Source organism: Apaloderma vittatum, unplaced genomic scaffold, assembly GCF_000703405.1.
Source record: "Apaloderma vittatum isolate BGI_N311 unplaced genomic scaffold, ASM70340v1 scaffold7161, whole genome shotgun sequence".
NCBI lineage: Eukaryota > Metazoa > Chordata > Aves > Trogoniformes > Trogonidae > Apaloderma > Apaloderma vittatum.
Window position 1 is genome coordinate 49,039 of NW_009700730.1, and position 20,679 is coordinate 69,717.

At 45.8% G+C, this 20,679-nt stretch overlaps 1 protein-coding gene across 1 annotated transcript in view; it reads right to left on the bottom strand.

Annotated features, from left to right (window-relative positions):
* Positions 1–371: 371 nt before the first annotated feature.
* The window catches only part of HTR4 (5-hydroxytryptamine (serotonin) receptor 4, G protein-coupled), a 22,202-nt gene continuing 1,894 nt past the window's right edge, over positions 372–20,679 (bottom strand). Inside the window, exons 2-5 of the mRNA XM_009878838.1 lie at positions 15,320–15,445; positions 14,430–14,630; positions 2,643–2,796; positions 372–944 (exon numbers count right to left, since the gene is read on the bottom strand). Coding sequence (XP_009877140.1) covers positions 372–944; positions 2,643–2,796; positions 14,430–14,630; positions 15,320–15,445 — 1,054 coding nt within the window. The remainder of the gene's footprint in view (positions 945–2,642; positions 2,797–14,429; positions 14,631–15,319; positions 15,446–20,679) is intronic.

Sequence of the window (20,679 nt, forward strand, 5' to 3'; positions counted from 1 at the left end):
CAGCGGGAAATGAAATGAATCCCTTTTGCAGAACTGGAGAGATACGGAAAGGCAAGAGAGAATCTAACCCAGTGCTTGTGGCATGCTGAAGAGAGGCAACGGGCTCTTATCCGTACATGACTTCTGTATTCTCCTAACTCTTTGCTGAACATGCCTCTGGAGAAACTGTGCATGCTAACACTTATTGGTCATGCACAAACCCAGGTTGTCAGAGCACCTTAAGGATTTCTGGATGCTTGTTTTGCTCTCCCCTTTTTAAACAGTTAATCCATCAGCTATTTCAAAGGCAAAGCAAACCCAATCCTTTACAAAACCTTTAAAGAAGTACTCTCTCTAGTGACTGCAGGCATTCTGCAGCATCCACGAAACACTCACCTTAGTACATGAGTCGATCCATTTATTGTGGTGGTGGAACACGGGACCGTCTGCCCCAGGATGGAAGGCCTTCGGTGTCGCTCATCACCACAGCACAGGATGATGAGGAAGGCACGTCTGAAAGACTTGTTCAGGAAGGCATAGAGGAAAGGGTTCAACCCTGAATTGATGTAGCCCAGCCACAGGAAAGCCGTCCACAGCTTTCCTGGCACTGTGTAGTTTATGAAAGGGTCCACTATGTTTGTGATAAAGAAGGGGGCCCAGCAAAGGCAGAAGCACCCCATGATGATGCACAGGGTCTTGGCGGCTTTGGTCTCAGTCTTCATGCGGTGTGTGCTGTGCTGGTCCGGGGGGTGCTGCCGGCCGTCGGCGGGAGCCCCCGCGCGCTGCAACACCCGGATCTGGCGGGCGTGCTCCCTGGCCGTGACGTAGATGCGGTAGTAGGCCAGCACCATCAGGAGGAAGGGCATGTAGAAAGCTACCACCGAGCATGTAATGGCATATGGCTTGTTGACCATGAATATGCAGTAAGTGGAGTTGGAAGCCTTGTTGAATTGCCTTTGCTGAATCTGGGGCAGGGGGAAGAAGGACAAGGACACAGAAGGAAACAAGTTCAGCGCTGTTTCTCTGGTACCAGTAGTCTGTCTGCCAGGACACCTCACCACCACTTCCCAATTCTCTCTTTCCTCCTCTCTCCCACCCGCAGTGCCCACCCTTCCCACCACTGCATCTCCTGACTGTGCTCATACCGTGGGCTCTCCGGCCCTGCTGGTCCCCAGGTCTGCAGGACCAGCCCTTGTTGCACCTCTGGTACCCTAAAGCATGCCTCAGCCTGGCCACTGAAAATGCACCCAATCACCCGGTTCAGGCACAGTGCAGGCAAACAACTTCACTTTGTGCCATGTTTTTTTTCCAGTGCTCCCTGCTCCGTGCAGCAGCCTGGGCAGCAGAGGTCTGCAGGCTGTGTCTGTGGGCTGAGCCCTGGTCACTGACCAGATGGGAGTCTGGGGAGCAGGAGGCATAACTGGGACAGACAGGATCTCTTGGAGACTATTTTTATTTCAAAAAATGTGACTGCAGGTCCATCAGGCCCATAATTTCTGTTGTTTACTCCAACACGAGAATAACCCCGTCTCCTATTTAAGACTGTAATACTAAAATTATTTCATTGGGCAGGTAAGGAAGTTTAAAGTGAACTATGGAGCATCTTCACCAGGTGGTGTTTAAGAAACCCTGCACTACCTCTTGGCATGCAGCTTCTGAACTCAATGATGAACACCAGCGAGTTACAAAGGAAGACAGGGCTTGCACTGATGGTTAGAAAAGCTGGTGCAGACATCTGGGTGTCCAGGCTCTTCTGAGAAGGTGGGGGCAACAAGTCAGTGGAAGGAATCAGAAACCTGACGTGGTTTCTGACAAAATGCACCTCCCTTTTCTACCAGCTGCACATCCCAAAGGTGCTTGTCTGGAAGCAATTTTGGCTTTATTGCCTTATCTAGAGGCCTGGCAGCTTGCACGGGCTATTTGCCATAAGCCAAAAACTATTCATAGCTCCTTGACTGAGTCTTGGCATAGAAGATGCCACATTCCTTTAAACAAGCTCTTCCAAATAAGGTGTTTTCACAGTTTGCCACTTAATTCCTGCATCTTTACACTGGAAGGAGAGCAGATCTGCAGCTCTTAACTCCTGTAGATTGGGATCCTGCAAGTAAAGCCAGACTGTGGTGGGGAAAACTGACTCATGCTGAAATGACCTGCACGGGGAACTTCACTCTCTCCTCCACTTCAAGGCTCACACCAAAACAGGGGATACTGATGGGACTGGCCCAAAGCATGATCCCCTCTGAGGAACTCTGGGTTTCCTGGCTCTCCAAACATCACTGGCATGGCAAGGTGGGACACTTGGGACAGGCAGGTAATGCCCAGAGCTTCCCTGCTTGCTGCAGACACTGGGGTGCTGAGGGCTCCTGAGGTGCCTGTCAGGAGCCAGCTTGAGCTCGGTGTGTTTGCTAAGGACTACTCACTGAACTGATCAGTAGGAGCGGGTAAAATCCTCTCCCAGAGCCACCAGTGTCCTTGTGCCAGTCCTTCCAGGACACAGTCATTTCAAACACTCCTGAAGGCAACCTCCATACATTCAGCAGCCCCTCTGCATTGACAACAAGAAGCTTCTCTTTCAGCCTCTCTTGCATTTTCTTCTCTGAATACTGATTTTTAAAGAAGAATATACAGCACTGAATATACTTGACACCTCCTTAGCTACTCACCAGATCGATGATGCCAATGCTATTCCAGCCTTGCATGATAGGGAGGAAAGAAATAAATGTTGGGATTACCCAGCACCCTCCAAGCATTACGGCAATGCGCAACGGAGTCATCTTGTTCCTGTAAACCAGGGGCTGGCAGCAGATAGCATAGTACCTACAAGGAGAAAAGCGAGAGAACAACCATTATCAAAGGAGACTTCCAAGTCTTCTAAAAAAACTCACCTGTAAAGCATTTCCTCCAGCTTGTTTCTCTGCCTTTCAAAATAAAGGAAAAAACCAAGCCTGTAGCCTATTTCCATTGACTGCCTCTCACACAAGCAGCTCAGGATATTTTCACAGCACAAGTAAATCAGGTTTCATAGTGCCATGCAGGGAAAAGCCAATATTTTCTGTTTTCCAGACAGGGAAAATCAGATAGGGAAATGCTCTGGTTTGTGTGAGGTCACAGAGCAAGCGAGTGACTTCTTACTCTCCCTCTGCACTCAGTCACAAAGCCATCTGCAGGCTCCTGCCTGCGATGCAGGACTGCACCTTCCTTTCATTTAGCTGAGAAAATGCTGGGGTTTTCCTTACTGCGCTGGACATTTATTTTGACGAGACTGCAAAAGCCGTTACTGCAAATTAACAAAGTGTTTCAAAGCTGTGAAAATGTCGGCAAAACTAAGTGTGTTTTTTCATAACCAAGCTGTCAGGAATCAGCTTCTCATCTGGCTGGGCTTTAACCTTCTGCCACAGGGACAGGGCAAACATCCGAATGTGGCTTCTGGTCTTTTCACCATCACGGGAACGTGCCCTACGCTCTCCTTCCTCCCCATCAGAGAACAACCAACATATTCCGAGTACAACACGTCCCTGCTCATAAACCAATAACTAGATATGAACTTAACATGTCTCCTCAAAGAGATAAGCAATCCGCTTTGCTTGCTTGGTCCCTGTGCTACCCACCCGTTCGCAGGTTTCTACATCGGGAAGGTGTATGAAACCTAAAACTGGAAATTTTGTTGGTCTGACATTAATATATGCCCAGAAGCATAGCAGATCAGCAGCCATACCAATGCCATCGAAGTTTTTTGGTGCTTCTGACCTGACAGTCTGTATCAGGTTCCCTATGATCTTTAATTTTTTGGATTTCAGTACGCTTTGTCAAAACGGGCCAGCACTGCTGTCCCCACAGCTGTGACAGGGATCTTGGGTCCAGCCGGTTAGGTCAGTGGTTTGAGTGCGGTGCTGACAACAATGACAACACCGAGGTCGCGGGTTCGATTCCCGCTTGGTCCCCATGTGTTGCCTGGTCTAGTCGAGAGGTGGCGTCCCTGCCCATGACAGGGAGGTTGGCCTAAATGATCTCTAAGGTCCCTTCCAGCCTAGGCCATTCTAGGATTCTATGAAGAGTGCCCATAAATTCTCAGGTCTTCTAAACAGCTACATGTTTCAGTCAGCTGTGTGCCTGATGAACACATTTTCCTAATGAATGAAAAATGATCACCTGGTACATGTCGTTTCCAGATTTGGTAAGCACAGAAACAAGGCACTGTGGTGCCCCGTAGGATATGAGTGCTGCATCGAAAAAGTGGCCACAGTTTCAATAAGTATTTAATAATGGGACTTAGTTCGGAGTCAAGCTTCAACACTAAGGAATAATGCGTACGTAGAGAGCCTCACTGCTGAATGCTTCTGAAAGTCGATTTCATGAGGTCAATGGAATCATGAATGAGAGACCCTAAATTAGCAAACCCACACTAAAGCTGGACCACTGACCTGAGGAGATGCCTGTGAATAATATTTCTAAGTGCCAGCAGCACATCAAAATCAGACGTATGAAAATGCACACATACACTCTGTTTATGTGTATGTATTAGAGAGATTTTCCAAATTTGGTGAGAATTTCCAACTTATAAGGCTGCTTTTTAAAGTCAACCAAATTGCTTTATTTTGATAAAATCCAATAATATATTCCACACAAAAGGTTGAAATATTATCAAAGTGTCAAAAGAAAAAAATTTTTAAAAGTCTTTTGGAAACAAGATTCAAAATATCACAGGGGAAAAACACTGAAACAAGCATTCAGGTATTTCAGTTTGATCATTTCTGCATTCTCTTCTGATTTTGTGTATGCATGTAAATCAGCCTGTTTGTCTGAAAAGTTTCACTTTCAAAGAAATGGTATATTTGACAGTAACCATTCTTTCAGAGCACCAGGTGAAACGTTCCTCTTGTGCTGCTCATGCTGAAACCACAGCTGTCAGCGTGGCTGCCTCCTGTCCCCACCAACACGGCCCTCACATCCCTCCCAGGAGGGAGAAAGAGAAGCTGAATAATTAACAAGAATGGGATTTCCTTAGTTTTCGGAGGTTGCCTTCACTGGATCATGAGGCTCTCCAGCCTCAGTGACAGGCAAAACTCACCTGGGTAAAGCCCTAGTGACCTCATTAACAGATCTATGCTTGGGCTTGGCCCTTGGTCAGAGACCTCCAGAGCTCCTTCCCAACCTTTCTCATGACCGTTACGGCCAGATTTCAATACCCTAGCGATTTAAGAGGGCAGAATAAATATTTCCCGTGTTCCTCTGCACGACACCCACGATGTGTATGTGTAACCTCGGCCTGTGTTGATAGAGCTTATTGCGCTTGGATTTCTCTCTGTTCTCCAGATTTCCTTCCCCCAGGAAATAAACTGACCTTTGAATTCAATCAGGTATTTTTGGTAATGTTTTTGCTTATTAGGACAGATGGTGTTTTCTTGGCACGACGTGCAACTGCTCTTCTGCCTCTAAACACAAGGGAGACACATCTGGCATATTGAATTGTTTGCTGTCTGAGTGACACCTGCTAGAAAGTGCTACCTGGTGCTGGACACCGAACGATTCCTGTGACGTGTCTGACAGCAAGTTCCTGCAGGGCTCATGAGACTACATCTATTTGAGGAAAGAGCGAAAGAAGTTCAATAAATGAATGGGAAGGAAAAACCAAGACACTAGCTACCATTTGAGGTCGCAGGTTCGATTCCCACGTGTTGCCTGGTCTGGTCGAGAAGTGGCATTCCCGCCCATGACATGGAGGTTGGATTAAATGCTCTCTAAGGTCCCTTCCAACGTAGGCCATTCTATGATTCTATGATAATGATTTCACAAGTTGAATCAACGAACAGAAAAAGAAAACCTCGCTGCATTGCTAACTAACTACAGCAGGGAAACAACTCTTCCAAGCAGTTGGAGTTCTTACATTTCTGTTCTTCCCTCTCTGCTCTAGCTGACAGCATTACACTAGTAATAGTTTGCTATTAAAGGCCATTAGAGTAAAAATTATGCCTGTAAAAATGACATCTTAAGTTCTCATATTTCCTCTCCCCCAATGATTCAGCAGCAATTTTCCTCCACTTACATGTCAAAAGATTATGTATTTTTTTTTCTTTTTTGCTAACTGCTGCTACCATGACTTCCCTTGTGCTCAGAAAGTTGAGCTGAGTTCCTCCTGCCCTACACCCTTACTGGTAACACGGTTCCTCAATTGGACCGACAATTTTGCTGCTGGTGAGGGAGGCAGAGAATCACTTTCCCATACCTCAGCAGGATTTCCATTCAATGGCCCTAAGAGTCAGATAATAGAAATCTGTGCATATTAATAGAAGTCATTGAAGTCACAGCAATTTTTTGCAGTAGCTGGTGACTTGATGTATGTGCTGGTTTGGGCATTTAAGCAGCTATTTATTCACTGAGAGAAAAGTAATTATATCTCTATGATTGTCAATAGTTTTAGTCAAAAGCTGAAAGACATTTTCTTATTCTACATTTCTGCTTCCTTTCAAGCTAAAGCTGTTTTCCTGTGGCCATAAAGAATATGTACTACGTACTGGTATGACAGTGTGATGGATGAATATAAAATGCTCCTGGATGTGGAGGGGACACCAACTAGCGCCAAGCGGATGGGTTCCCAAGAGTGGAACTCACACATTAGGAACACTCCCCCAGTGCCTCCCAGGAGATGCAGGTGCACATCTATCACGTTCACAAAAAAATACTCAGGGTTCAGTGAGTTGCTGCCGCAGCCTGCAGGGCCATCTCCTCCATAGCCCTACAAGCACTGCCAGCAGGAGCTGCTGCAGCCACTCATACACAGTGACCACGAGCTGTAAGAGCAAAAGGTTTCATCGTTCCCCAACAGAAGTGGCGCTTTGCCTGCCAGCGAGCTCCGCTTTACAGTCAGTGCTACATGGAAAGCTGGGAAGCAGATATAAATGAGTGATGAACTGTACATCAGCAACACATTTGTACCAACAGCCTTCAGTGCTTTGGGTAAAGAAGACATAATATCACGTTCCTCAGCAGCGGGATCATGGCCAGCTTGCCTAATGTTAAACTTGTGTATATGTGGAGGCAGGAGATGGCAGATAAGAGTGAAGCTGTGAAGCCAAAGAGAAAATAGAACATGAATCTCAGTTATTCTCTTGCCTCGTACAACCGAATGCTGAATCTGCTGTGTTGGCCCAAGGCCTTCACGGAAATATAAGTGTTGTAAATCATGGGGGTCTGTTGCTGCCATTTGCCTGCGTGAAAAGTCCTACAAATACATGTCTGCACGCTCCCTGTATCAGATCCTGCCTTTCCTCCAGGAAAAACAAAAAGAAAAAGAAAGTTTTGGAAAGCATATCAACTTCTAAGTGATGACAACTGTAGGCATTACAAGTTCATAGCATCTAGGTTCCTGTAGACAAGAAAGGAAAGGCTGAGATCGAGAAATAGCGCTGCATTTCAACCCACTGGTGACAGCAGCACAAGGCAGCTGTGGTCCATGGCGAGGACAGCTCTCTGTGACGGCAAACTCACCACGCACCAACACGCTGAGACGCCATTTGTGACTGGGATCTGTGGTCAAGACTGAAATCAAAGGTCCAAGAATCTAGATAACCCACTGGGCCATACACCAGTTTCTGTGGTTTAATAAGAAACAAGCGGGGATAGGGCAGCCAGCACGTTTGGCCACCATCAGCCTGGACATCCAAGCGCCTCCCGAAGCCCCCAGCAGTTGAAAAGCTGCTCTGGGCAGAGCAGGATCAGTGGTGCTCTCACCACGCTGCTGCACTTTCCTCACCTTCTGGGCATTACAGAAATACATTTACTTAGCTGCACTAGAAGGAGAAAAATTAAAGTATCTCCTTGGTTTGCAATACAATTTTGTTTGAGCTACGGGTATGTAGGCACTACCCTGCAAGAATATCACAGACAGACAAATACGCACCCACCTTTACTAAACAGACTGGCTCTGTGGGTGGCCCACATTTAAAAAACCATTTGGTGTTGTGTGCATGTATAAAATTATATATGCACCATATGTTTTATCATCACTGGGGCCAAAAGGAGCCAAGGAAAATTTACTGAATACTCATACTGAACAATTTTTCACTCCCTTTCGATAATCTAGGAAAAAGAAGAAAAGAGAGTGGGAAAACTGTGGGTGATACTAGCTCTCTCTCAAAGTCAGGGTGCAACAAGCATGTCCGTGCTCTGTGCCTCTGTATGTGTACGTTAAGCACCAAAGCGAGGATGAATTGTCTGTGAGCTCCTACGGAAAGAGAGGCCAAAGAAACTCAACAGGAGACAGACGGACTCTGCTACCACCGGGCACTCTGCTCTCAGCTGGAGAGCTGGGAGAGGCCGAGCCCGGCTGCGGGACTCCCAGAGATGCCCCTCTGACTAAGTGAATAAGTCTGAGAAGCTAGAATCCCAATTTATTTGTAAAATTAAAACAGGGCCATTGGCTTTGTTGATATTTCAGTGAAACCAAATTCTGGCTTCTGTATAATCAGATTTTTACCTTTTTTTTTTTTTTTTTTTGCAAGGACAGATCTTTCTCTTTTCCTTTCTCACAATGAGCAAATAAGCTATGGTCTCTCACTGTGCCAAATAAAACAAAGTTATGCACTGGTGGTCCAGAAAAAAACCACAATAAACTGTCCTAAAACAAATATACCTAACAAAATTAAACTCTTATTAGAAAAACAATGGCCTGCTGGTGTTGAGATAATTACACCAAGAAAAATGCTAAAGAGAACAGTTAGTTGGAACTGGATAAATTTAACTAGTAACACAAACAAATGTATGTTGCCAAACAGAGATAGAGGAGTCCTTCATGGTCCCCATGTGGGTTGGGGTTGTGGAGGCAAAATAAATTACTATATTTCTAGAGGATTGGTAAAGATTAATAAAGGACAGTGCATCCCCCAGGCCGTGCCTTGGCCATCTGCTCTGCTGTTTTTCTTAATGCTCTTGTGCCTGAACCCTGCAAACCCAGTGTCAGTTTTCCAGCTGAGCTGAGTGCCCACAGGGATAACTGCAGGAACAAGTCGCATCTCGCAGCCCTCATGGATGGTCTCCGTTAGCCCTTGCTCTGGCCCTTCCTGTGCTGCCTCTCTGTTCTTCCACCCAAGCACCTGGGAGCTGCACGAGAGCAGATGTTTTTGAGCTGAAAAGGGCACAGGGGATTTATGACCGGGCTCAGAACGGTAGCTGGAATTCGTGTCATATAATCAGACTGCTGACAGCCTAATCATTGCTTACTGATAGCTATTTAAAACCAAATAAATCTTCCTGCTAATAACCTTCCCCCAGCCCTGACCAGCCAGCAGATGTTTCACTGAGCACTGCTGGGCACCGCTGCCTTCTCCCCATCCTTGAGAAAGACACTGTGCTCCCGACCTCCATCCCCTATGCCTCGGCCGCACCGGCTGTAACACCACGGTGGGGGAGCTGGGCACAGAGTGTGGCGCTCCCACCCAGCACAGGGAGCGAGTTTCTTCTGTCCCTGCACAGCACCAGGGTTTAGGAGCCTCTAAAATACCGTCTCTCTCCAGGGACTGCACTAACTTGATGTCTGAATGGTACATTTAACGTCTGCAAATGGCACAACAAGCATCTGCCGCTCTGGTGCTCCAGCGCTGTTTGGATACATCTGCTTTGCTTCAGCCTTTATTTAGCGAGTGGTTACGTGGTAGGTTTGCACTCCGGTAAGCCCAGCAATGAACACACAGACACACAGCTAGCTGTGCTTGGCTGCGTGTTACACAAAACTCTGCAGATGGTTCGAATAAGCCGGGCAAGGAGTGCACCTCGTGCCCTGCAGAGACCAGACCTGGGGGAAGCTTCATGAGCTGGGACACAGCCAGGAGAGCTGGAGGGGGCAGGCGGAGGGGGCAGGCTGCTTTGGTTGCAGGAAGAGCAGAGGTGCTGTCAAAGCCCAAGAATAAAGACATTTAAGACCTGTTTGTTTCGCTGTGGTTTTTTTTACCCCTCAAGACTTTGAGAAGTAATTGTATTGCAAATTGTACTGCAAATACTGGAGAAGCAAATTGCCTTTCCTGACAGGTGAACTGTATTGGGAGACTCTATCACGGCTTCTTGGTCCATTTATATGCTGTGCAATTATTTTTATTGCATGGGCATGAAGAATAGATGCATAAAAAATGCAATAAATAAATAATTCGAGGCTAAATCTCCCTTTTATATTACAATACCAAAGATATTATGAAAAAGCATAGCCTGGTGGCAGCAAAATACAGATTCAGTGAGCTCTGACACACCTTTGATACTCTGGAAAAACACTTTATCAGATGAGACTAAGAGCATCTCTATGTCTCTGCAGTACTGTCCTCCCTGTGTTTGACCAATAAAATCAGTTTGTCCTCCAGTGATTTCTCCAGATTTTCTCAAATGCCTTTAAGAATTAAAGCCTGAGTACTTGTTTTGGGTTTGTTTTTTTTCTTTTTCAGAGGCAGTAATGGAAACGGGTATGAACTATTGCGAGTCTTTTTGAGCCACGCTTTCTGAAAATGTAGAAGCAAAGAACTTTCCAAACTGAGTCCTGAGGATTAGATTAACCACTCAGTTTCCTTTAAATAAAACCACACAGAGAAATAAAACAGAAGGCAGGATATATATGAATCACAGAAAAAACACCAGCTAGAAGAATACTCCCCTAAAGCCTGAGTGAACACTGGTGCAATAACGAGCAAAAATTAAACACAGCACTGTGAGGGACACAGTGCTGCCCCAGCCCAGTGACGGAGAACAGGTCGAGGACGGGCACACAAACCCTGGCGTTCCTCCACCTGCTCTGACCTTCTCAGCGTCATCCATCATTATCTCCTCATCTATTCTGTCCTCTTAACACTGCGAGTCAGTTCTCACTGTGGAAAAAACCAACCTGAAACCAACCAAAAATTGTCACAGTAACTCAAGGTTCTTGAGCAACCTTTAAACCTTGCAGAACAGAGGGGAAAAGAAAGACATGTTGCTCTTACTCATATTGGAGTGAGTATTTTGACCTGGAGAGGACTACAGAATACTGCAAAATTTAAACTGTCAGGAAGTCTTTCCACACCTCAACTAATGTTTGCACAGGACAAGGGAGAGAGATGGCTTGAAACCCTGTAGCCCAAGTCCCATGTCCCAAAAAGAAAATTTGGTGCAGCAGTTGGGATTTAGGAGACTTTGCTAGTCCGTTACATCTGAGCTGTGAACAGCACATGCTGGGTACGCTGCTCTCTTCGATTAGAGGATGGTCACCCTGGCAGGTCATTAATCACTACAGACTGCATTGCCAGGTACCCACATTTTAACTAATGCGCACAAGGAATAGCACAAATTTTTGATTTTGGTCTGCAAAAGGAGAAGGATTTCTGAAATTGGCAAAAAGATGCAGAAGCCCCTAGTCTCGGGGCTCGACCAGATTCATAACAAGGCACCTGATCAAAGAGAGAGTGCTGAGAGCCACGCAGCCGACTTGGGATTCTCCTCTTCACACCAGACAGGGAGACCTTTCTCGTTCAGCTGACGCTCACTGTCAGCAAATACACTCATTGTCAGCAAATTACAGACGTAAGTGTGCCTTTTTTTACTGGGAGAAGAAATATACCTTTCGAAAAGTCAACAATGAAATTCCAGCTTTTTTCATGTCAAATGAAAACAATTACCCATGGAGTCAAAATCCCACCCAAGGTGAACTTCTACACCACGGGATGCTGTCGTAAGTGCTCTACCAGTGGTGGTGCGTGTGCCAGTCACTGCTCTAACAAGCAGCCACCAAAGCCATTTGGAGAAAGAAATAAAACACGGTACCAGAGAACTACCTAAAATTTAGATCAGCTCTGCAGCTAATCTGCAGAGACATCATTCCGCAGCATGAAAGCACTGAGCAAACAAAAAAGGCTGCGCTAATGAGCCATGTCAGGCTGCACCCAGTCACCAGCTTGGAGAACCTTTTCTCTCTTCCTGCCTGACAGCAAAGAGCAGCACATGTGTGGCAAACACGCACGGAAGAGAATTTGTGTGTTCTGAAAGAATTCCCTGACATCCGGCAGTTTCAGGCCAAAAATTGCCACCACATTTCTGTGTCTCAGGCAGTGGAGCTCTGCTCCCTCGCCCCTGAAGCTGCCCAGATTTTCAGCATACCCATTGTTCAGCAATGGATTCCCCATGGCTTCTTTCCAAGCAATTTGACTGCTCTTTAGTCTAACATAACCAGTACTGGGAGGATGGCAAATATTGGGGTATTTCTCTCTGTCAGTGCATACGTGAGGAAGAAGACTATGGGCATTTTCTGAAAAAAATTGTTAGCTGTGACACTTCAGATGATTTCCAGCTCCTTCAAATTCAGAGCCATAAACGCTTTTTTCTGATCAGTTTTGTGCCAAAATTGGGGGATGTTGTGTTGTGTTTCTTTGGAGTTTTTTTTTTTAGTCAGTGAGTGTGTGTCTATTTTTCCTTCTCCTTAAGGTAGAAGAAGCTTTCTAATCCTGAAGAAATGGAAATATCATTTCTGGACAAGCAAGAGGTTCAGTATGCAGAAATCTTTAAAAGAAATATAATATTACCACAGAAGGTTGGGCCATTTAAAAGGAGTGATGCTGGGATGGCATTCATTGTATTACCGTGTCCATCACCCTGAGACTCTGCGGGGGGGTGTGCTGCACGTTTCCAAAACCATCTCAGAACACACCTGGAACAAGCTTGCAATGTTTCATTAAGTACAGAATAATCTAATCTATTTTATTTTAGCGTTTAGTGGTGGTGGTGGTTTTGGGGTGTGGGTTTTGGGGTTTTTTTCTGGTTGGTTTTCCTGTAGACGTGAAATGAAGAGCCTGGAGAATCAAACCCCAACATTTGTTATACGAAAGCCCCACGCAGAGCGCAGTGCCTAACATCTGCTTTACTGCTAATTGGCTCAAAGTGGCAATTTGTCAACTTTTGAAGATAATGAGCTTCCTGCTTGTGCTCAAGCCATCTAAACTTCTAGATAAGGAAATGTGCTTTAGCTATTACAGGTCAGCTCCTCTCTGGGTACAACAGTGCACATGCCGGTGTCCCTCTTGCCCACGACAAAAAGTTCTGCCCATCATGACAGAAGTTAATCAAGTCTGGCTGGGTACAGACTCTTTGGATCTATTTAAATATTGTCAAGGTGCCGAGAATGATTACTGCTGCTTTGGCCTTATTAGTAACACTAAACGATAGTATTTTTAAAAGTACTGAAATCTCCACACAGATCTCAAATAAAAATTCTAAATATTGCTTATTAGAAGAGCCAGTGAAAATATTTTCTTCTACATACTTCTCCTGTGAAAAAATTTTTGCTATTCTAAATGAAAAATTCTGTCAGTAACCGTGAAAAACTGCAGACAACAGTAAACCAGAACTGTTTGCCATCAATTATTTTGAATGTTGGCTTTATTTTAATTTTCCAAGAAAAGTGTGAAAGGATCTCCCACAAAGCCTATGCACCCTTTTCATCACCATTATTTACCTCCTTAGTAGCAGTCACTAGCGGAGATGTGCAAACGGGTGACTTAGAAAAACAGCCCATAAGATATGGGCAGGGTTGCTCGTTTTTGACTCTCTCCATGTGACCTAGCGATACATGCCTAAAGGTTGTCATCAGCCTGTATGGCTGCCAGTGGCAGGAAGATAGCACTTGAAAGATAGGTCAAATATTTTTCTGACAAGAAAGGCAGGTAATTTAGTGTTTCAGTCCCTGGGAAGAGGGGCTCAGCATCACACACTGAGCCACTCCCCAGCCACATGGAGCCATTTCCCAGCCAAGACACCTGCCCTGCAGCCCCTGGCAGTGAGCAACGCCTGACACCGCGATGGAGAGCAACCTCCCCGATAAAACAACACCCTGCGCACCACGCACCTCCACCCGCGACAGCTGTGGGTCTTTCCTTTGGATGCACCTCAAGGTGCCTTTTCTTTACTTTAAAGAAGAAATTGTGCCACATCTGATCAGTAAGGCAGTGCTGCAAAGCAGTGGAGAACTGAGATTGCTCGATCAATATAAAGCCCATTCCTTTTAAAGTTTGTCTGCACCGATGAGGATTCAGGGAGCTTTCTCCCAAATCAGCTGCTGAGAGATTTCACAAATCATAGAACCATAGAATGTTGGGGGCTGGAAGGGACCTCCAGAGATGCCCCAGTGCCACCCCGTGCCAGAGCAGGGTCACCCGGGGCGGCCCCACAGGAACGCGTCCAGGCGGATTGGAAAGTCTCCAGAGCAGGAGACTCCACACCCTCTCTGGGCAGCCTGGGCCAGGGCTCCAGCACCCCAACAGGGAAAAAGTATTTTCTAGTGTTTTTGTAGAACCTCCTATGTTCCAGCTTGTATCCATTGCTCGTCACAGGTTTGTTGCTCTACGCTTTCCAGCGGGTTCATATTTGCCCTTTGGCTGCTGCTGTTGACAAGCAACAACACTGAAGAAACTTAGAACAACTAATTATTCCCCGTGCTCTTCTGCTTGTACCTGTCCAGCGAGATGCAGCACAGGTGCAGGATGGATGCTGTGGTGAGCAGGACATCGAGGGACGTTCGGACTAGGCAGAACATCTCTCCATAGATCCAGTTGTCCTTAACCAACTCAATGGCTCCAAATGGCATCACCAGCACCGACACCAGCAGGTCCGCAAAGGCAAGGGAAACAATGAAATAATTGGTCTTGATTTTCCTGCAAGACAGATCACAGAGTTGGGGTGAAACAGTTTCAGTGTAGCATCCTCTACCTATGGACAGAGACTTCAGCTTGTATTTGGGTCTAATTTGCTTCACCAAACTAAGAGGTCCTCTCTGACATGCTCCTCATGTTACATGTTCACTCTGAGCTTGTTCCTGTCTTTTACAGTGAAATGTGCATGGTGTTCCCTGCACAAGCACATTTTTTTGGCTCACACAGAAGAGGCAAATAGATGCTCATAGACCTCTGCATGGCTCAATCTCACAGCTTGCAAAAGGAAGTTTGGGATGGAGGAGGGGAACTTTATTTCAACTTGTAAATGGAGAAAAATCCTTCCAGAAAGCACTGCAAAAAATCTAAACTGAAGCTGTAATTTTAACTTGAGGAGCGCTTTTTAAATCCTAACAATAAAACAAAATTAAATCCATTAAAAATCCCACGCAGGAATATGAATAGGGGCAGCTGAATATCCCGCTCCGCTCCCGAGGCTGCTCTGACAGCTCCCGAGCCTCCAGGCAGGAATTTTGCCTGTGACCCCCTCCCTGAACCTCTGGCAGCGTTTGCTGAGCCGCGGCAGCGCAGCTACAATCGCAGCAGGACCAGGATCTGCGCAGTTTTCTGCCGGGCTTGCCGGGAAGCCGGAGCTGCAGAAAGGGCGGGCGGTGGCCGGTTGTGAGGCTCACCTGAGCTGCCTGTCCCGGCACACGGCCACCATCACCAGCAGGTTCCCCAGGATGGCCATCAGGATAACGGTCGAGATGAAGGTGAGCAGCACGATCTTCTCCGCTGCGCCGAAGCCCTCACTCGAACTGGGGTAGCACACAGGGGACAAAGAAAGAAGAGGAAAAGAAGCTGCGGCGGTGCTGGGAGGGGAGCACCCGGGCGTGCCTGGACTACGAATGACCAAAGACTAACATTCATAATTTGTAGCAAAATTTGGTTTATGTAGAAACAAGCCATGTTTTGCATTTGGATAGAGATTAAATGAATTAAAGCTAAAAATTAAAAAGCATGATGCTGCAACACTTGGTCACTTGTTGAAGACCTCACTTTTAAAGTGGTTAAGTTTGCACAATTCGTACTTTTTTCTTCTTTTTTGCTTTTTCTTTTTTTTTTACTAAACAGTACCTTTCCTTCTTTTATAAACCAGAAAAACTAAACTACAGATAAAGTTTCTCCACCTTGAGCTAATGCTGCAGATAGGGTTGACAAAGCGGTACAGAGCAATCAAACATACTTACATCTTAGCTCATTGTACAGGAACAGCCATAATCAAGGCACAAAGATCTTCTACAAGTTTGGGTTTTTTTTTCGATGAAGTTGTACAAAATAATACATTTTACAGTCTGTACAAGAATAATAATCCAGCAGTAAAATAAAAAAATGAGGGGAGCGAAGAAGGAAAAGAGGGAAAGACTGGGAGGACTACAGTGCAGGTAATGATTTTTATAGCAGACGGGATCATCAGTGGACAAACTGAAAACAGTGGGTGACGTTTTGTGCCCATGGGGAAAGGCGCGAGGCTCGTGTCCAGCAGCAGAAAGGATGAGGATTCCTGCAGCTGAGAGCTGGAGGGACCTGTGCCTCGCTTCTCAACGTCCACTCCAGTTCAGGGCCTCTGGACAAAAGTGCTTCCATTCTCTTTTCACCCCAATAGATAATACTATTTCCGTGCACAAGTATTTTGGTTTTCTTTCGGTTTTCCATTTTTTTCATATATTTAATCATATGTTCATGGCATTATGAATTATAGAATGGCCCAGGCTGGAAGGCACCTTAAAGACCATTTTAATCCAGTCCCCCTGTCACCAGGGATGCCACCTGTTGACTAGATCAGGCAACACATGGGGACAAGGTTTTCCTCAAGGTGAGCATTTTACACCACGAATTTTGAAATCCTCTACAGATCCTTTTCCTGCGTCCTCTCTCCCCTTTGTTCTGAGCCATAGAACAAGAGACAACCTGGCTTTTGGGGATTTGGGTTTTTTTTTTGTTTGATTGGTTCTTTTGTTTGTTTGTTTGTTTGTTTTCTTTCTCGGTTCGTAGCTTTTCCAGAATCAGGGAAAAGAAAATAAAAATCTTTCAAATGGAAGTGCACAATTGCCCCCTACCCTGACATCAATAATTTCCTTTGGTTAATCATAGAATCATAGATTCATAGAATGGCCTAGGCTGGAAGGGACCTTAGAGATCATTTAATCCAGCGTCCCTGCCACCAGGGACACTACCTCTCGACTAGATCAGGCGACACAAGGGGACCGAACGGGAATGAAGATAAAGAAAAGGAAAAGTAAGGATAACGTGAAATCACAATGTTGGACATATTTTAAACCTGCGTTTCTACAAATATCTTGTTAAATGTTCATAAAAAAATTATTGGGGGGTTTTTTTGAGCCTGCAAAGCAGGAACGTAATACACAGCACACAGCAAATAGTGTTGAATTCTTCAGAAAATAGCTTTTATTACAAAATTTTGAGCCACTTTTCCTTTAAAGCTATTTCTAACTACGTATCCAGAATAAAATGCATCCCAAACTTTTGCCTGCTGGTGCAACTCTCCCTATTGCATTACACGGGTGAGAAGGGGTGTTCATTCATGTTCTCAACTGTGACTGGAAACAAATTGGCCCTAAGAGCAGTACTTGACATTAATTCAGCAGGGAAATTTCTTCACCACATATGGAGCTGGTATTTGGCACCCAGGATTAATGTTGGAGATTTCTCAGGTAATTGAAAAATTGACCTGTGATTCCGTTTTACTTTGATTTCCTCTGGGCTCATTTTTTATTTACTAAATACATTCCAGAATTTTACACTTTATCTTGCTGAATTCTCCTGATGCTGGCAAAGCTAAAAAAGATTAGAGACTGCTGGGGTCCGGCCTCCACTACCTGTGCCATGTTAATAAGCTTCTAGTGACTCACTGCACCCTGACACTGCATTGTGGAACATCCACTTAATCACAATCTCCATTTTTGTGCCTAAAAGTGATGCCAGTTAGAGTATGACTCCTTTTCCACTGCCATTCCACCAGTGTTGGACTGCAGCCTGCTAAGTTGGACTCTTCATACTGGACATGAATAATATCACAGGAGTTTCTTGATTTTCCATGTTTAACAAGGAAATTTACCACTGCACATAGGTTCATCCAGATGGATGTTTATGGGCAAATAAAGAAGAGGAAAGGAGATGTCCCGCCCTTACACTAGTTCCATAGAAAACCACAGCACTAGACAGACACATGCAGGCTCAAAAATGAGTGCAGCTCTGCAGCTAGAATAAGAAAGACATCCAAGGTAACTTCATATCCTAGCTTCATAAATGGATGCCCAAATGCCAAGGAGTGCCTTCTCACCTGTGAGACCACAGGGCTTTTTTAATTCCAGATAATCCGTGTTAAAACTAAGGGTGGACAGTTAGGGTGGACAGTCAGGTGAATCCCACCTCTCCACAAGGTTTTTCAAGCATGAGTCCTCCTGGCGGTCGGTTACTGGGGTACCAGCATACAGAAGAAGAGGCATGATACCCCTGCGAGGGCTCAGGGCACCAGTAAGGGAGCAGGTTTTGCCTTTGTGTTAGAATAAACGATCCCAGCTCACAGCCAAAGGTAAAGGCACGACAGCTTCTTTTGTGCTGCTGGTTTTCAGTGCTAATGTCAGTAAATCCAGTCCTGCTTAATGCAGGAACGTCTCTGGGGTTGTGTTGAAAGCATGAGACATAGTTTCATAGGTTTGCATCCAGCAAGACACTTATTTTTGTGGAAGCCACCTATAGATAGGAGACAGGCAAATTCAAGATGTGTTTTTATTTAGCTGAAATACTTTGCACCTAATTAAGAGTTGTCTACTGAACTTTGTACAACTTCAGCGAGGGCAATTAAGGCTCCAAGAAGCTGGTAGCTCTGGACAAATCCTTTGGTGCATTCAGAAATGTTAACAAGACTCTGTCTGAACTAAATGTGGTTTTTCGAGTATTTATTGGAGAGCGTTGCTTCCCAATACCTTGGGTCATTAGTTTTCTCTCTGCAGTTCTTGCGATTACACTGCAATTCCTGCCTACAATTTGTCTACGCTGTCCATTTCACAGAAGAAAATCCCTATCAACCAAAAGGATCTGTCTCATCCATTGTTCTATCTGTCAGTGGCCTGTAGCAGATAAATGCCTACATGACACAGCAGTGCCTCCCTTGCGTGCTCTCTCACCCCGCAAAGGTCATCCCAATGGGCTACAGAGCTGCTCCCTGGCCACGCGGCTGCTGCTCCTGCAGACAGCTGCTGTACCACTGGGGAAGGTCAGACAGGTACCAAGCAGTGCCATTTTGAGCACAACCAAATGGCAAAGCCTTCATTAGTAGTGTTTATCAGCAGAAGAAGACACCATGAAAACTAAAGAGAAATTGAAAAGAAACAACTTTCAATGCAGGTGGCAGCCTGTCAAGAGTCTGTGTTGGGCTGGACACTGAATGCTCACAGACACTCTCTAACCCCTCTCCCTCCCCGAATGGGAAGGGAATGAAGCAGCGACTTAAAGAAAACTACAACAGCTTCAATAAACCAAGCGAGCCGGTTAGCTCAGTGGGTTGAGCGTGGTGCTGATAACACCGAGATCATGGGTTTGATCCCTGTTCGGTCCCCATGTGTTGCCTGATCTAGTCGAGAGGCGTCCCTGTCCATGACAGGGAGGTTGGATTCAAATGATCTGAGGTCCCTTCCAGCCTAGGCCATTCTAGGATTCTATGAATAATAAAAATCCTATATATACATATCCAAAACCAATACCAAACGTGACTCGCCCCCACTATCCATCCCCACTGGTGCTGCAGAGCTGGTAGCACTGAGGCAGCCCCAGGCTCAGGGGCAGAGGGCAACCGGGCACAGGGGCTGGATTCAGGAACGCAGGATTGGGATGAAAGGATGAAGATCAGACGAAGTCCTCCTTGGACACCGGCCACTGAAGAAGAGAGCTTAACCTCCCTCAGCTTTATACTGAATATGACATATCTGGAATGGAATACTCCTGTTGGTCAACTGTCCTGTCTGTTAACCCCTGGAGGTGCAGCCTTGTACTTGCTTATGACCCTTTTACTTCCTGGCACCTCCACGGTGTTACACGATTTTCCAGCAGTGGCCTTGGTCACTGTAAGAATAAGCATAAGCAAGGTCCTTTCTGAATCTCAATCCCTGGCAGTATGTGCAAACACCAGGTGTTATCACTGTAGCAGGCACATGTAAACTTTTGCAAAAACTTGCTACTAACTTCAGAAAGTGCAGCCTCTCCGAGGAGACTGAGCTGCAAAGTAAAAATCACTGAACAGAACTGGTTCTGTTTAGCTCAAACTAGGACACAGCCAAAGGATTTCTAGCTGGGTATGGATGGGACGCAAAACCTCAGGAGCAATGGGGATGCTGGGATCAAAGGCACCTTCACTGCCACACTGTAATTGTACCTGTCCGAATAAACTCACAATAGGCTAACACTGCTCTGTGGCTGCGTCTGTAAAACAGAATGTCCAAGCACACTGAACAGCGACATGTGAAGGCTGTTCCCTTTTCACCCCAGTGAGTGTGGCAGCACATACACACCAGCACAGTGGCTAAGAGGATGATGATGATTTAGAATCATAGAATCCCAGAATGTTGGGGGTTGGAAGGGACCTCTGGAGATCCCCCAGTGCAACCCCCTGCCAGAGCAGGGTCACCCAGGGCAGCCCCACAGGAACAGGTCCAGGCGGGTTGGAAAGTCTCACCCTCTCTAGGCAGCCTGGGCCAGGGCTCCAGCACCCGCACAAATAAAGAAGCTTCTCCTCATGTTGAGGTGGAACTTCCCATGTTCTCACTTACACCCATTATTCCTTGTCCTATCGCTGGGCACCACTGAGAAGAGATTGTCCCCTTCCCCTTGACCCCCACTCCTCAGATGTTTCTCTACGTTCATAAATCCCCTCTCAGCTGTCTCCTTTCAATGCTGAACAGCCCCAGGTCTCTCAAGTCTCTCTTCACAGCAGAGATGTTCAGTCAATTGATCCTCCTCGTAGCTCTCTCTT